The 18,751-nt window shown below is 40.0% G+C and overlaps 1 protein-coding gene across 1 annotated transcript in view; it reads left to right on the forward strand.

The window, feature by feature from the left end:
* LOC102388489 (cadherin-7) overlaps positions 1-18,751 on the forward strand; it is a 111,703-nt gene that overhangs the window by 43,080 nt on the left and 49,872 nt on the right. The window contains exons 2-3 of the mRNA XM_006037542.2: positions 2,677-2,971; positions 12,507-12,626. Of these exons, the coding sequence (XP_006037604.1) occupies positions 2,677-2,971; positions 12,507-12,626 (415 nt within the window). The remainder of the gene's footprint in view (positions 1-2,676; positions 2,972-12,506; positions 12,627-18,751) is intronic.

Raw genomic sequence — 18,751 nt, forward strand, 5'->3', positions numbered from 1 at the left:
CACCTCCCCACTCCACTTCTGGCCACATGCCACCCCCACCCCCCACTCAGCAGCTACCCACACACCACTCCCCCCTGCTCCACATCTGACCGCCAAGGGTACACTTATTAAAAAAGGTTGAAAACCCCAGCTGTACTGGATTGAGCACCTTAAATAGGATAGATGGAGGAATACCTAATATGTTTATCCCGAAGGTACTTAAGTATAAGATTAGGCATTTAACTGCTCAGCACTCCAAAAACTGAGATGCTTGTGGATATACCTGCAAAGACAACTTTAAATGCCTGGAGAATTTTAATGCAAAATAGTAGCCACCCATGGAGTTTTGAGGCACTTCGAGTAAGGAGGCAACTGAGTGGAGGCAGTTGAGAGTCTAATATTGGATTTATATGCCTAAGTGTTGCCTAAGTTCTAGGTCAGGTACCTAAATTGTTTTGTACCTAATACTGACACTCCAGTCTATCTCTTAATATTAGTTAAACAAAATATCTTTCTACAAAACTCAAACATGGTCAACAGTTTTTAACTGCTGGAATGCAATTGCAATTGCATGCAGTTTTGCCTCAAATAGGAATTTTCTGTCAATGATTACAACCCTAGTGACATTTCCACCTGAGAGGGAAAAAAGTAATGGAAATTATGATAATGGCACCGTTGTAAACAAGTTCAACTTATATTTGATACATTTCAAACAAGGGAAGCGAACAGTCTGAATGTCATTGTTTTAAACTATTTTTGGCATTGCGTTTCCATAAGTAACACTGGAAAAAAGAGCAGCAAATGTCTGATGGAGGACCTTTCTCTCATGTCCATACTAGAGGTTTTGGTGTTTTTGTGTGGAGCTTTGTGTGTGTTTATTTGCTCAGACATGATCATCAAGACTGAATTCTGAGCTAAGTCATATTCTACAAGTGAAAATAGATTTCTATGTGCATAAAAAGGCTAAAAAACCTAACACAGGAAATTAAGACCATTGCAGTTAGGACCCAAGGGCACCTATACACATGCCTGATGCCTGCTCCGACGTGTTTTAATTAGAATGCAGACTTGGTTAATCAAGTCTGCTGAAGTGTTCCAATTAGAACATTCCAGCAGCCTCAGTGTCACATGTATTCAGCATCCCCACATTTCAAACTGGTGGTAGGGACACTTTAACTAAAGCTTATTCAATGAGCTTTAGTTAAAGTGCCCCAGTGCCATTTTGAAGCATGGGACACTGAATACATGAGAAACTGCGGCCATTTTAATTAGTGGTTCTCAAGAGCTCCTCTAATTAGTGTCTCCTCCCTCCCCCACAACCTGGAGTACATGTAAAGACACCCCAAATTTCTCTGAGGAAAGCTGTTGTACAGAACTGATTGGAAATTAATTTGAAGTTCTACCTCTTCTGGTACCTTTATATTGTACCCTCACTGTTATGGTTCAGTGGTAGAATCCTTGTCTGCCATGTGGAAGACCTGCATTCTATTTCTTGATGCGCAAATAAATACCGCTATTGAGGCACTGAAAGTCTGGCCTTTGAATGCCATCTCAATAGTCTAAATTGGGTATGGAAGGTCTGGGCAGCTTCCACTCCTGCTGGAGGTCCTGGTGACCTATTTTGCATACATCATAATCCAGAAGGATTGATGGTTGCCTCCTACTACTAATTGGTCCCATGGTAACTACATACTGCCATTCATTTTGTGCAGTCCTAGAAAATATCTATTGTAAAGTCCTCTCCAGGTTCTTCTTATACTTTATTAGCATATTTTGTGGAGGCTGGTTGCCTCTAGCTATGAAATGCAGTTGTTATTACTACTTATGTAGGTTCAGAATAGGTACTTGTTTCTGGATTTAAGATATGTTTGTACTGTATTATATTATATATAAAGAATACATTCATATCATTCCTACAGTCCCAAAAAGCTATAATTCTTTCTAGCTTTTTATCAAGCTGCTTTCTCTGATTGTTTGACAAAATTGCAATGTGTTCACATTTTGGATGGAATTTTGTGATTGTGGCCTTAATCTCACTGAAATGATCCTTGTAAAACGAACTAAAAAAATTAGCACTATCCTAATCATAATGCTTAGTACTTTGAAAACAGATAAGCATTGTTCTTATTTTATATAGGGGAATGCTAAGACAAGCTTATTGACTTGGCAGGGCCAGCCTGTAAGTTAGTACTAGACTCCTTCATTTGCTGTTCATTTGTATGTGTATTGTCTCAAACAACTCTGTTTAGTGAACAGAGGAAATCAACATGCAGTGTATCTATGGTGACAAAAAGGGAGTAAGCAGTTATTGAAATTTAGTTGATAATGACTGTGCTCCAAAATCACACACATACAACAGGATAGTGGATCAGTACCAGTAAAATAGTTAAGCTTAGGTAAGAGCAAATGGCATTATAAAAATGAGAAGTAGAGCATGAGAGTACAGTTGTTATGAGGCAATATAAAATGCACTTGAAAATGAGATTGTTTACAGAAAGGCATGAAATTGTCTCTCTCAAAAGAGCAGGCTGACAGATTCTAATAGTATTTTACATGACGTGCACAATAGACATTCAGCTTATCTTTCCAAGAATAAAATTTCATGTGCTGCTGCATGACATAAGAATTATTTTTACATATCTCCATATCGCTGAATCTCTTGTAAGTTAATCTCATCTCTCATCAATTTTTCACCAGCTTCACTCTGATGTTGATAAAGGAGATGGCTCCATCAAATACATCTTGTCAGGCGAAGGGGCAAGTTCCATTTTCATTATTGATGAGAACACGGGGGATATTCATGCTACAAAGAGGCTGGATCGGGAAGAGCAGGCCTACTACACGCTCCGAGCACAAGCACTAGATAGGCTGACTAACAAACCCGTGGAACCAGAGTCGGAATTCGTCATTAAGATTCAGGACATCAATGACAATGAACCAAAATTTCTGGATGGTCCTTATACGGCGGGTGTTCCTGAAATGTCTCCTGTGGGTAAGTACGGAATGCATTGTCCATGTCATGGGAAATCTGCTCTGATTGGCTTTTTAAAAATGTCATTATTTTTACTGTCTTACACCAAGCTATTTAATTATCTATGAGCCACCTGCAACACTTTGATATTTTCAGTTTTAACTGGAAAATCAGACTTAAGCAAAATATTTATCCTTTCAAAAATGTTGCAAAGCTAAAATAGCTGTATTGGGATTGAGACAGGCATTTTATGGTGTAATTCTCATCTCAGTGCCCAGAAGCTTTTTTTTGTTATTCTTGTTGAGAACAAGTGTCACACCTACTCTCTGGCACGCAGAGGTGATAATATATCCTTTTATGTAGATCAGGTTATTATGCACAAATTCTTTCAAATTGCTTCTGTTACAGAAAAAGTTTGGTCTGTTTTTATTGGTAGTGTATGGCAGATGTATATATTTGGAAAGGCCAAATATTATGCTATGGGAACTCTACACATACACATGTACCTGAGAGACTATTTAGGCTCAATTCTAAATAGTTTTGAAGCTCATTCCATCAGAATCTGGGGACCTTGTAAGTAGTTCAGATATTTTCCTGGAAAAGCAGCAGGGCTTTTATTCTTAAATCTGAACATAAATGTTCTAAATCAGTTCTAAACCTGGGCTACATTATCTTATCATTTTGAAGGATCAGCTCCCAGTGTACCTTGGAAATGTTCCCTGGGCTTCAGTGGAGCTATTGTCATTTACACTGGCTTAAAATTTGGCCCAGATGTAAATTAAACTAAATATGATACTCATAATCTGGAATAAAAATGACCACACACAGGCTTCCATGAAAAGTAGGAATACCAATTTGCTTGGGTTTTTTTCAGTACTGTTAGATGACAAGCCCCTTTGTTTAGGGCTCCTCTAAAATCATTAGTTTTGTCAAGGAGACTGGTCTGAAACAGTTCATAAAATGTGAAAAACTAAGCAAAGCACTACTCCCGTGGGTTTATTTTACTAAGCAGTGAGCATGTTAGATTTAGTTTCTGAGTTGATATTTGGCACTTTTCCACTTAATGCTATGGCACTTAATGCTATGTCAGTGCGGGGAAAGGCACAAGTAACCTTTGAAGGAAAGATAGAAATCTGCATTCTTGGGAAATATCGAGGAGCAGGATGAAGTAGTGTGATACTTATAAAAACTGCTTCATTCTGGTAAGAGAAGATAATTTAGATAAGCCAAACCATTTTAATAGCAATCCAAAGTTTTAGAGCAGTATATAGAAAATGATCTTTCAGACTAAGTGGCATCTCACTTCCAGGGTTCGATCAGCTTGACTGAAGCATCAGTATTTTTACTTGTCTTTGAACTAAATATATTTTTACTTTAGTGCTGGATTATTTAAGTGAACTTATCATTAAAGACTGAAGCAAGAAGTAAGGTTTTAAAGTGTCTCTCTCCTTCATCCATTACCCTGGAGAATATCGCCTCCTTATTTCTCCCCTGTATAACATCTATTTTTTCTCTGATTTATATTACTAATTACTATAGGTGAGTGTTCCCTTTTCAGTGAGATTTCGCCCCTTCCACACTGCCAAATACAGTGAAAAGTAATTGGAAGCTGGTTTGTACACCTGACTCTTGATAGTGAGTCTGTCATTTCTTTAAATACATCAAGTAGAAAACATAGGGATTATTGTTTAATGCATATTACTTTACCCATTTAAATGGCTGGGTGAAATTCTCCCCAGTGCCTATGTACCATAGAAATCCTCTAAATATGCTATAAGTGTCATTTAAGTGATGCATTGACTTAATACTGACCCCATATACCAAAGTCAGTTTTACACCCTGTGAGCTTCGGAATATACATTTAAAATGCCTTCCTAGTTTTCAGTGTAGAAATACTGAACACTGCATTAATATTGGATTAAGGATTTAGTAGCTTCAAGTACTTCTGTGGTATTTATCTGCCTAGTCACATTGATTCATAGTTTATTCATATTACACAATTTCTAATTAAACATCTACAGCATTCATGAAATATTAAGGGGAAACAAAGTATCTCTCTACTATTTTGTTCAAAATTATCTCCATGACAAGGATTTCTTAATTAGATATGAAAGAGGGTGAAAGAGTATAAACCTAAATAAACTGTAAAACCATGGGAACTATAACTCCTCCCCTCAAAACAAGACTGCATAATATACATTTCAAATTATTTTGAGATTTGTAGAGGCTATTTAAAGTAATTCAGAAGCTTTCCTAATTCTTCAAGGCCTTTTGATGAATATATTGGGCAGAAAAAAGCATGTTGACAACTTTCAAATGTATGCATATAGCAAAAAACAAAGTTATGGTTTATATGAAAGTCAGAGATAAAAAAAAAACAGTTGAATTACAGATAGACCTATGACTGGCAATATAGTTTAATTATTGGATATAATAGAATGTTATATTTCAAACAAAAAACTAAAACCTTTCATGAAAATTTTGCACCTAACAATATAGGCTGGAATTTATAAGGAGTACCAACTCTGGTGCCTAAAAATTGGGAGTGCTGAGAACTTGAAAATCTGGCTCTATGCACTTTAGAGGATGGTATAGAAATTACAAATTAAAATACCACTATAGCCTTAATTCAGTCTATTTATTTTGTCAGTTCTTTGCTTACTGGAAAGGTATTCTTACCAGTTGTTACTAAAAAGAGATGTAATTCTTTCCTGTTATATATGTAGTCTATTGGTGTGTGTAGATAAAATGGGGGCCCTAAATTGAAGCGGTAGGTTTTTAAGAACACCAATTCAATTTAGGGTGAAGTAAACCCCCGTGTCATGTACACCTATGTCTTACCTGCCTCTCTGGCTTTTCTTCCCTGCCTCTCTGGCAGCAGGGAGAGGAGGGCAAACTGCTGGCAGGTGGAGAGGTCCCTGGGCTGCAGCAGGGCAGGGGCTGGTGTTTTCCTCCACGGCAGCGGTGGACCCTACCCAGGCAACACCCACCTGCAGACACCCAGCTCGGGCAGTCCCAGGGGGCACCGCAGCCATGGAAGGAAGACCAGATCCCCACACAGCTTATGCAGGCAGCCAGGCTCCAGGGGAAAAAAAAATAGATCAGGCTCACCGCTTTTTTTTTTTCTTCAGTGGAGCCTGCCTTCCTGGGCTGCTGCCAGGCTGCCTGCATGGGCTGCCTGCACAGTCCCTGAGCCACACGGAGCCCAGTGCTTCACTCCATGGCTGTAGGGCAACAAACTAAAACTCCTCAAAGGTATTTTAGTTTGCTGAGTCCCAAAGTCATCGAAGGTGCATTACACAGCCGAATGTGCTAAAGCAGCTGGAACTAATGCGCAGTATGCTGCCAACATGTACATACACCAACACCATTAAAGCAGTGCAAAAGCATTTAACCTACTTTAAGTTATCGTGCACACGTGCCCCTCATTTCATCTACACACACCCTGTAAGTGTAAGGGCTTTTGCTGTATCTATTTTAATTTGCTAATGATGTGCTTACTACGTAACTTTGAAAAGGCTTACACCATGAAAGAAAGACAGACAGAAAGACAGACAGACAGGCCAGATATTTGTCAAGCCAATCGAGTAATTAAAAGGCTTTTTCATAATAGGTATCTTTAGCTCTAAAAACAAACTCCCTGCACAATACTTCCTACACAATCTAATTTTAAATTCAGCTTCCCCAGCCCCAACACTGTTCCCAAGGAATTCACAAGTTTTAAAAATCCTTCACAATTATGCTTTTAAATATTCAAACACACAGTTTTTAAAAGGACCTCTGAAGAAAACGCCTGCCCTAGGAAAGGGGTTTTCAACAGCCAGTTAACTTTAGTTAGGCTGTACCTCTGAAGACAGTTTGGGAAAATAGGCAGTCCGATGCAGCATGTTCCAAAATCTCCACATCCAGGCTCTGATGACACAAAATAGGAATGCATTCTAAAAGCAAGGACCCTTCACTACAAATGCCCTGCTACCCCATTCCCAGCTCCTTAAGTGAAAAAATAATTAGATCAAGTACTCAGAGTACAGTATTACAATTTTGCAATATCCCATGAACTCAAACTATTTAGGGCTTTATAGGTCAAAAACTACACCTTAAATGTGCATTAGAAATCAATCAGAAGCCTGTGTACATCACAGAGTCTCACTGTGTTATTAGATACAGTAATATCTGTTCCCTGCATGAAACACCATTTTAATAAGGACACTGCCTCCTTCTGCACTAGCTGCAATTGCTGGAAAAATGTAAGAGTTAGCCCCATGTAGAGTTCAGTACAGTGATCCAACCTGGAAATGATGAGACCATAGATAATTTTTGATGAGATTGTCATCTGAAAGAAAAGGAAGAAATCTCCTTGATAAGTAAAGGTGATAATATAACATATATTCCTATTTTTGGCCTATGCTATTTAAAGGAGGAATTCCAAGTTATCGTTAGGAGGATGAGTATATTGTTTTTGTGGGTCTACTGCCCCCACTGTAATTCCTCAAGATAGTGTTCAGGTTAACTTCTTGCTTGTATCTGAATTTTGAGGTCTTTGAACAATGTTGGGAGGAGTAGACAAGACTCATGGGAGATTCCAGTTCATTATCAGTAGAGGACAGAAACAAAATACCATGTGAATTTGAACATATGACATACCTGACAATCCCCTTTCTAGGAGGCAGACCAGGATTGGGATTGCAAACCCATAAACAGTAGATGGATTCATAGTTTCCAAACTAATAATGTTTCCTGTGGAATAGTAGAGTTCCGATAGCACGTATTTGAATATTAAATGAGAGAATACTAGTCAGATTTAAGAACAACTCTACATTTGTGTAGGACCCTTAAATTCCAGTTTCTTTGAGAGAGTTTTTTTTAGTTGTTAATTGCTGTGAAACTATTATATTTTAAGCAGTATATCGTATTGACCTTAAATCCATTTTAGACAGATTTTTCAATTCAAGTATTTTAATTAATTAAAATCAGTATTATAAGCTTATAAGTGCAGTTCCATATTTTAAGTAAACTTCTACATAGTGCTTCAATTCACTTATATTGACATTTTAAATCATTTTCCTGATTTTTTTGAGAAAAAATAAAATAATCATCTCAATCTTTATACATATGTGAAACATAGCAACAGCTGAGGGTTCTATTTTACTGCTTGAGAGAAAGAGGAGTAAAATTAGTGTGGCTCCATGTCACTTCCTTTTCTAAGAGGAACAACTCATTACTTCCTGTACTGCCCACCAAAACAAAAGCAAGAACAAAAAACTTCTTCTCAGGGATATTTTTTTTAATTAAAAACCTTTGTGTATAAAAATGTCTCTGTTGTTCATTTATATACTTCACATTTCCTATGTAAAAGCTTATATTATAAGTATATTATATACCTGGAATCTATATATTTCCCTTGTGAAAATCCTTGTTAGAATCATCTGCTTGAAATATCACCAGTACAAGTTCAAATTTTTTCCAAGGCTTCAGGGATAAAAAACTTAATAGCTCCTTTAAAGATGTGCCTTTCCTTCCTTTTGTTGGTAAGAGAAGTAGGGGGAGGGGACATGCATACAGGGAAGGCATAAGCTGAACTGTTAGGTGGGCCAGTAGAACTCAGGTAATCACAAAAAGATTTCTACAGCAGGGTTTACTACTATGAAAGCTTCAGGAGGGGCTTAGAGTAACTCTAGAGGAAAGCCAAGTCAACCCAGATACTAGACTTATTTTTTTTTGTGAAGTTTAAAAGATGAGTTGTCCTCATCCATGGAGTTAACTCAGCCTTTCAGGATGTATAGGATCTGTCAGTTGTGGTTGCAGACCTTGTCATTGCAGGTGTTGGTTTGGAGTGCTTGAAAGAACCATGAGCAGCAAGCAAAGATATTACTGTCTGTGAATCTTATAAGCAGTATTGGTATTGTTTCCAAACTTTGTAAAATCTAGTGTAACTGTTTTGAGGTTTTGTAAATTCCATTGTGGTAAGGCTGTCATTCACAAGTAGTGTGGGATAATGAATAATAGTTAAAATATTCATATATTCAGAAGTTAGGGATGTTAAGGATACCTGAAAGGTTAAATCAGACTTGTATTTAATTTTATTATAGATCAAACTATAAAATTAGTTTGAAGTACTGAATCAAAGCCTTTAGTTAATCCATCAAGTCATTGCTCAGTTTTGGAACTTTAAACCCGTCAATTCTCTGTGTTCACTAATAACTAGCAATTTTCTTTTTAAACCTGCTTCTAGGCTAAGACTTGGCATGTGAAATTTCAGTCTGTAAGTAACATCTTCTCCCAAAAATGTAGGTAGGCAGTGAGAGTGAAAAATACATTTAAAAAAGAATTGCAATCATAGGGTGCTTACAGATGTGATCCAATGCATTCTAATTAGAACTTACCGGAGCAGACTTGATTAATTAAGATTCTTTAATCAAGTCTGCTCGAGCATTCAAATTAGAATGCTTCACCATCATGTGTATTAAGTGTCCTGTGTTTGAAAATGGCCATGGGGGCACTTTAACTAAAACTATTGAATGAGCTTTAGTTAAAGTCTCCCCATAGCCATTTTGAAATGTGGAACACTTTATACATGTGACAGTGAGGTATTTTAATTAGAGTGGCTCTCTGGGAAGTGCTCTAACTAAAACATCCTCTCCCCACCCCCGAGCATGTCTATAGGCATCCATAATGTTTTGTCTTAGGTCATGCAGAAAAACAAGACTGGGAAGTAGCTTACATTTTCACAACTTTATTAACTTAACCCATCTGGGAAAGTATCCAGAAAGAACTCATTCAGTGCAAGTCATCCTTCTTTTATAATCTGTGCTATCTGCTGGAAGGTTGCCTTCATTCCTGTCTGACTCCAAATACCTTTTCTGCAGCTGCATCACACTGCAGGCTCATATTAAATCTGTGATCTACCAAATTCCTGGGCATTACACTTAAAAAATACTCTCATTGTGCCCAGACTCAATTGCCAGCGAGGAAAAATTATTTTCCAGCATCACAAACATGCTTCTTCTCCAGTCTGAAGCAGGGGTCAAGGTAAAACCTACTACACTATGGCTAAGTACAGATAATCAAAAAGCCCAAGGCTGAATTGATTCAGTTTTCATAGGTTAGTCTAAGCTTTGTAGATTGAACCAATAAGCAAGTGATTCCAAAAATGCAGTCATATGCCTGCAGTGGCCCAGGCCAGAAGCCAGGGGTGCTAGAGCACACTAGAACATACCTTCCTGCTTGGGTGCAGCAGACAGCTTGGTCCAAGGCTAGCCCGCCCACCCTGTTGTTGGCACTGGACCTATGACCCATATACCTCATTTCAGAAGGACCCAAAACCTCAGACGGACCACAACTTCTCCATTTGATAATAGACAAATGTTACTGATACACAGTAAGAGTAGATAAAAATAATGCAGGCAAGGCTAACAAAATAACACCCCCCTACCCCGCCTGATTCTGTATCTACCAGTCCTAGGACTGGCACAGAGGGAAGGTATGCATTTGGTTAGTATGCAAGGTTTACCCTATGTTTCTTTCTTGAATGTCATGTGCAAGCAGCCCAGAGGTTGAGGGCTGAGGCCCACCAATGTGGTGGGTAAGACAGGCTGCTGGTGTTCCCTCTGTCCATGGTGGCCTTGGATTCCCCCCTGAAGGATCCTTTGCTGCTCTGAAATCCCTCCTTTTGCATTCCTGTCCTCCTCTGATGACCCTTCATTCCTTGGTACCATTGATTGGTTTCCCTGTGGTTGTCATACTGCCCACGTGCAGTTCTGTCAGCATATTCCTTTGTTTCCCAAACCCATAACATTCAAACATCTTAATTTGGGCATATAACAAGGTCTTAATTTGGCCATGCCCCAGCCTCTTAATTTGGTCTGTCTACCAAAACCAGAAATCCCATGGGCTCTGCAGCTGGTCACTGTGACCTGGCTCCAATGCAGCAAGACTATCTCATGTTATGGTTTATCAGGGAACAGTGTAGTACATGTCTTCAATTTCCCAGCCTTTGTATCTTCTGGTTTCAGACACAGTGGGCCCTGAAGAAAACTGTCACAAACAGGCTTTTAGAAACCAATTAATGTTTGCTGTTCCCTTGGATCATTGTTCTAATGCAATATCTACATTACCTACAAACCAACTCCTAAAAGCAAATCTCTAAATATAATTTTCTAGCCATAACCTGAAAGGAGGGCATTGTGAGGGAGGTGCAAAGCATCCTGGGATGCTGAAGGACTGTGAGTTAACTTAAATCTGGAGGGGATATGGAATAGAAGTTCTGTAAACTAGTTTAACCTAAATCACCTAAGACTGATATTACATCCATCCAGTTTTATCTGAAACTAATTTCAGCCATTTTGAAAGTGGTTTATGTGCACTGAACTTCTGCTGTGTTACAGATATGAACTGGTTTCTGATTACTTATATTGAGGTTTATGTGTAATTTCTGTCCCTAGCCCATACGTTGCTCCTCCAGGTGCACATTTCTATCCAGTCAGTCAGCCAATGAATACCCCTCCCTTTCTTCCATATCTAGCCAACATGGTGGCTGATTGACCACAAAAGAAAAACAGGGAAAGCCAAATGTTTCCTTAGGTGGACAAATAAAAGTCTCCTCAGCTCTGAACATTAAACATGTGTAGAGATAGAGAATTCTGACTATATATTTATACCCATAGTATGTTGAATGTTTCAGCCCATTTCATGCTTAGTAATTGTTCATAGCAGGTGACCCTCATACTGGCATTAAACCATCTCCTCCCTGACATTTTCATCTCTTAGATGAAGAACTACATTGATGGGAAAGTATGATATTCTCTCAATACCAGTACTTGTGCTTGCCCTGTGTAGGACAAAAAAAGCACTTTTCCACTGATTAAAAAAAAAAAAAAAAAGATATTTAAGCAACTAACGCCTAATGATTTACAATTCTCAGGTGAAAGTGTCAGGAGTTAGGCATCCAACCACCTTTTAAAATCTGCCTCTTTTTCAGGAAAAAAACCCAAAAAAACAACCTGCTGTCAAACCACCTCTTTTATCAGCATGAAAGTAATTTTAAAGGGAAAAAAATAAAAACACTTTAAAAATGCTATATTATTTAATTGTTTGATTTTTTTGGTGATGGGGCTGCTTTCAAGACAATTAATTGGTACAGATCTGGTGCATTTGTGCCATAGTACCCTTTATTAATAATTTAGAGAATCACTCCTGTGGCGACTAGAATATTCATGGACATATAGGCTGCATCTACACATTGCCCTATGTGTAGACACCCATACTGCACTGTGTGTGCAGTGCACAATTATTTTTAGCAGGTACTTTGCTATAGCAGCACACTATAATGGGAGAGTGTACCACTACAGTGAAATGAAGTAGCTGCTAATCACGTGTAGACACCCATGGGTGCTATAGCGATGTAGCATCATGTGTAGATGCACCATACTGTACTTACATACTGTATTACATGGAAACAGAAGCCTTGAGACATAATATATATTATATAGTTTGTTGAATTAATTTAATTCAAAACTGTGGAACATTTAATTAAAATTGTATTTCTCATATTTCCTAGGTACTTCTGTGGTGCAAGTAACAGCCACTGATGCAGATGATCCTACATATGGCAACAGTGCTAGAGTGGTTTACAGTATTCTGCAAGGACAGCCTTACTTTTCTGTGGAGCCCAAAACAGGTAACTTTTTCTAAGTTCCCTTCCTGGGCAAATCCATATGAAAGATGAGATAAATAAAATGTATGTTGAATTTCCCTGGAATACATGCAGTACTTTTACTTCTGCAGCCTGTTCCTACAAAATTAATTTTGGGATTAGTGTTCTTATTTTCTTTTTAGATTTAAGAATGGGATTTTGAAAATATAAGAATCATGCAAACACTTAAAATTATTGAGATCTGTCCTCTTCCTCTCTCACTCTCATTTCATCAGCCTCCTTGTTCATTCCCCAGTATCCATTTGGTCAATGACAATTTCAAGAACTCATGGAACTTTTTTTGCAGCTTGAAATGTTGGAAACCAATAAAAACCCACAGTAAACTACAGACACTTCAACAGATTCCTCAGATATTATTTTTGTTCACCATAAACACTTTTTCTTACATTCAAAATGTTTCACAGAGTTTACTTACTACTTGTGAACAACTTGAACAATAAGGCATTGTGCCTTTGAATGCTCATCACTTTTTTTTTACCCGCTAGCAAAAGGAATATTCCTAATAACAGTTTTCCACCTTTTCACAGGATTGTGTTAACTTTTTAAGTCAGAGCATGAGGTTAAACAACCTTACAATCTTCCATAAATTTGGTAAACTTGATCCATTGTATTGTGTCATTTCTCAGGAGCAGAAAATTAAAAGCTTTTGCCCTATTGGGATATCTATTTGGCCTTCTTCACTATAGAAGACTTTTAGAAGACTTATTCACATGATGCTCTATGGATGCTGTATTATTATTCCTATTTAGATCGAAGCCCAACACAAACAATTGATTTATTCAAGGCAACATAGGAAGCCCATGCAGAGCTTCAAATTAACCCAGATCTTTTGATTCCCAGTGCAGCATCTTAACCAAGTGGTAGTGCTTTCTCTCTCCTTTACAATAGCCACAATTACAGATTTACTGCACATCAGTTGCTCTGCAGTAGCACTCATGTATGTGCTCTTTCCATGCCCTAGTGAAACTGAATCCATAGTAGTTGACCTTTAAGTAAAAGAGGACTAAGCTGCAGCAGTTGAGATTTCATTTTCTGGTGCAGGGAGTTAAAAGTGAACATGTGAATGATTACCTCAAATAAGCAGGCATATCTTAAGTTCCCATCCTCTTCCAGCTTGCTCTGGTTGCTTTATTTGCTTTGACCATCAGTTTATACTACACAAACACCCATAAGCATATTATATATATGTGTGTGATTTATACCCCCCCCCACCACCACACACACAGGCAAAAATATAAATAGACCAGCTTCTAAAGTTATAGTTTTATAAATTCTAGTAAATCAAAATCTTTGAAGAATGAGACAAATGCATTTGCTTTTTATTTTTATTAGCTGTGGTGCCAAAGTTTCTGAGGTACATGATAATTAACTATTAGAAAGGATGATTAGCACTAGTGGGGTTATACAAATGGCTGCAAATGATAGGAAAACAAGCACACCAAAAATGTGACAACAACTAAGAAGAAATATGTTGTGAAATTTGATATTCATTTTTCCATGTTGTGTAAATAGGAATAATTATACCATAACATCTATCTGTAAAACAAATATTTCAGCCCAGGGCTGATAAATGGGAAGCTCTGTATTCAAGAGAGAGAGAAAGAGATAGAGAAGATAAAACTGTAACAAAACATTCAACAAATACCAGATTGAGAGATATGTGCCCCAGTGCGCATCTCCTTTATTTAAATTGTTTATGTTTCCTTTGTCTGTGACTCTAAGTGCTGGTGGAGTAAATGCCTGCCTCTCTGGAAGTCAGACTTAGCAGCTCTACTGTGTACCGAGCATGAAATATTCATAAAGTCATCATGGTCTAAGAAGGAATATTTATTTTCTGATACATATCAACAGAACAGAATGGATAAGACATGGGGTTTTCTCCTGGTTTTTCATTCCAAATTGTAATTACAAATTGTATGCAGATTATCAAATGGATATGATAATAATATTATTTTAGATCCTACAGTATTTCAAGTAATAAATCAAAACCTTTGAGTTACTCTGAGTGCTTTAGAAGTGGCTATTGTTTAAGTAAATATTAGCTAATGCAAGATAACTTCTTTCAAATTAATAGCGTAATATGAGATTAAGAACAGTAAGAATTAATTTGGTAAATGACAATTTCAAGACACTGAGATATTGAGAAATGTTTTGCACAGCTTGAAATTTTGGAAACCAATGCAAAATCCATCTTTCCTCCTGTTCCACAAATTGTGGGGAGGCAAAGGTTGGAGAATGAAGAATAGAGCTAGAGAAAGTGAAATTCTGTCTCACTTTGTGCACCAAAGGGAAGTTTTAGTGGCACATGAAGTGGACTTTTTTGCTGTTGCAACTTCCACGGACACTTCTCCAGTCCTGCTGCTGCTGGTTTGCCCTTGTATAAAAGAAACCAAATAGAAACAAAATAGCCTTTACTCAGTCAGTTCAAATGACAGAGGAAATATGCCAAAGTACCCAAATCCAAAGCTCTTCAGAAAACAGACATCTTTAAACATGCCTTCTTCTTGGAACTGTACACTCACATGTTAACACATGGATGCACTAAGCACTAGAAAGTATTCCTTTTTCTTGCCTATTAGCACATTACCTTTTCAATCCAGTTTCCACAATCCTTGATTATCTGGCAACCTCCAAATCAGTCAGGAAGCTAGGTTTGATTAAGGAGAATTACTTAACATTTTGACCCTTCTCAGTTCTTCCAAGATTATTTACCACATCTTTGGATGTGGGCAGACATAATGCTGGAACTGTTCCAAGAATGTCACTGATTGGGAACTGTTTCACAGTTGTTCCTGGACATTAACACTACTAGTGGTTCTAAACAGAATCCTTACCTTATAGAGAATTGCAGTGTTGCTGCAGAGAGTGCTAGAGTACCAAGACCATCATGCCTTCCAGGGAGGGACTGCCAAGAGCTGGGGGGCACTGTGGTTGCTGAAGGGCTATACATGCTTTGCCCCACTCTCTCCCAATATCTCCTTGACTTTTTAACTCCTGCCTCGAAAGCTGTGCTGTCACTTTTACCTCCCTGCTAGAGACCCTCCCACGTCAGTATGCCGGGTTTATTTGAGCTGAGAAGGGGAAAGCCACACACCCATCTCCTCTCCTATCAACTCCTTCCCTGTGCCCCAAAAGGGCCTGGGATTCCAGAGTGTAAGGTTGAGTACAGAAGTTACACTTAATGCACTTTAAGCTTATTAAGCCACAATAGAACAGACATTCATGGCACATAAAGCACTTTAAAAATGGCAGTTCCTACTCTAAGTTAACCCTTGATGAGTATATATGAACCTAAAGTGCTTTCTGTTAGAGCACTTTATCAAACATCTGTGCCAGATACCACCAAGGGTTAGCTTAGAGCTCTACTCTAACCTTGGGCAGAGCTCATTTGCTCTGCCTGAGTCCTGGGTCAGCCCTGCCACCGCCTCCCCACCAGCTGTCACTAACCTAACTCAGTGACTGTCTCTGATCCCAGCCTTGCACACAGCCTGGCAGTGGAGGTAGAGTAGGGGAAGGGGAGTTTGTCCCCACAGAGGCCTTGGCCACTTAGTGCACCATAGCGCAGCTGTGGGAAGCAGGGCAGGGCTTCAGGGGAAGGACTCCAGGTTCTTTTTCATGTCAGCCACTACTGCTGGGCTGCTTGGCCAGGGGGTTGCTGTGGGGGAAGGGTTCTGGGGTCTGTGTCCTTGCGGCAGCCTTGTCTGGGTGGGGCCAGCCTCATAGTGGTGACTCTGGTAAGGCTGTTCAAAGAGTTATGGAACACAGGGTGATCCCGAATTACTGGAAGAGGGCTAATGTGGTACCCATTTTTAAGAAAGAGAAGAGGGACGACCCTGCCGACTATAGACTGGTCAGTCTGACTTCTGTCTTGGGAAAAATCTTCAAAAAATTTTCAAGGAGGCCATCAACCACAAATTCTAACTGGCAGGTTATTAAGAAACAACTAGCATAGCTGTCAAGGGGAAGTTATGCCTGACAAATCTGGTCTCCTTCTATGACCACGTAACTATCCAGCTGGATATGCGACATGTGGTTGACATCATCTACCTAGACTTCAGCAAGGGCTTTGATACTGATAGGAAAAATTTAGGCTGGATCTGAGGAAAAATTATTTTCATAGATTCATAGATGTTAGGGTCGGAAGGGACCTCAATAGGTCATCAAGTCCGACCCCCTGCATAGGCAGGGAAGAGTGCTGGGTCTAGATGATCACAGCTAGATGCCTATCTAACCTCCTCTTGAAGACCCCCAGGGTAGAGGAGAGCACCACCTCCCTTGGGAGCCCATTTCAGACTTTGGCCACTCGAACTGTGAAGAAGTTCTTCCTAATATCTAGTCTAAATCTGCTCTCTGCTAGCTGATGGCCATTATTTCTTGTAACCCCCAGGGGCGCCTTGGTGAATAAAGCCTCACCAATTCCCTTCTGTGCCCCTATGATAAACTTATAGGCAGCCACAAGGTCGCCTCTCAACCTTCTCTTGTGGAGGCTGAAGAGGTCCAGGTGCCCTAGTCTCTCCTCATAGGGCTTGGCCTGCAAGCCCTTAACCATACGAGTGGCCCTTCTCTGGACCCTCTCCAGGTTATCCACATCCCTCTTGAAGTGAACTTTGTCATACTGACGACTCATGTTCATCTTGGAGTCCACTAGGACTGCAAGATCCCTTTCCACTTCTGTGCCACCAAGCAGGTCATTTCCTAGGCGGTAGGTATGCTGGACATTTTTCCTCCCTAGGTGCAGCACTTTGCATTTCTCCTTGTTGAATTGCATTCTGTTGTTTTCTGCCCATATGTCCAACCTGTCCAGGTCTGCTTGTAGTTGTTCCCTGCCCTCTGGTGTGTCCACTTCTCCCCACAGTTTTATGTCATCTGCAAATTTTGACAGAGTACACTTCACTCCCTCGTCCAAGTCGCTGATGAAGACATTAAAGAGTATCGGTCCAAGGACCGAGCCCTGCGGGACCCCACTGGCCACACCCTTCCAGGTCGATACCGACCCATCCACTACGACTCTCTGGGTACGACCTTCTAGCCAATTCGCCACCCACCGGACTGTGTAGTCATCCAAATCACAATCTCTTAACTTGCTCACCAGTATGGGGTGGGATATCATATCGAAGGCCTTCCTGAAGTCTAAGTAAACAATGTCAACCCCTACTCCTGCGTCCAGGTGTTTTCCATAAGTGTAACTATAATCTGGAACAGACTGCCAGCAGAGGTGGTCCAGTCACCATCCCTGGCTGGACAAGCATCTCATTGAGCTCATTTGAAATCAGCTACCTCCTGCTCATGGCAAGGGACTGGACTTGCTGATCTTATAGGTTTCTTCTGGTCCTACTATTCTATGATTCTACCCAGCTGGGGCTGCTGCAGGGATACAGAGCCTGTAGCCCTTCCCCCACAGCCCTTCCCCTCCCATTTGGGTCACACTATGGCTATCAGGGACACAAGACACAGGACATAGGCCCTGAAGCCCTTCCCTTGAAGCCCTCCCAGTCAGGCTATACTGTGCTGCAGCTACTGGTTGCATCTGTCAAGAAACTGGTAGGGGGGTGAGGGGTCAGGGAGAGTGGAGCCCCTCCCCATACTGACCTGGCCTAACCCCCCAAGACCCAGCCAGCAAGCTGTGGGAGGGGGTCTTGTAGTGGGAGCAGCTCTATTCCCTCCCTTCTCCCCACAAGCTGATGCTGACAGTTGCCAGCTGGAGAGGGGGTGGGACTGCTTTGGCATCCTCCTGGGAGGTGTGTGAGAGCACACCCGTGGCCAGTATGGACATGCTGTGAGCTTTCCCCACCAAACAGCAAATGTCTGTTCGGTTGGCTACCATTCTAACTTATTATGCTTTGAGTAAAATATAATAAGTTAGAGCACTTCTGCCAAGGGCTTTTTGAACATCTGTACTTAGCCTAGGGTCTCTAGCTGGGAAGTGAAATTGACAGTATAGCTTTCCAGGCAGGGGTTGAAATTAGCTGCAGAGAGCTTGAGGGGGGATCAGAGCACAAACTCCCTTGGGAACCACAATTAGGTGGCCACACAGTCCCACAGCACCTGGCAGGGGCAGATCCAGATGGCACACGTATCTCTCTCTTTCC

This window comes from Alligator sinensis, unplaced genomic scaffold (assembly GCF_000455745.1).
Source record: "Alligator sinensis unplaced genomic scaffold, ASM45574v1 scaffold1149_1, whole genome shotgun sequence".
Classification (NCBI taxonomy): Eukaryota; Metazoa; Chordata; order Crocodylia; family Alligatoridae; genus Alligator; species Alligator sinensis.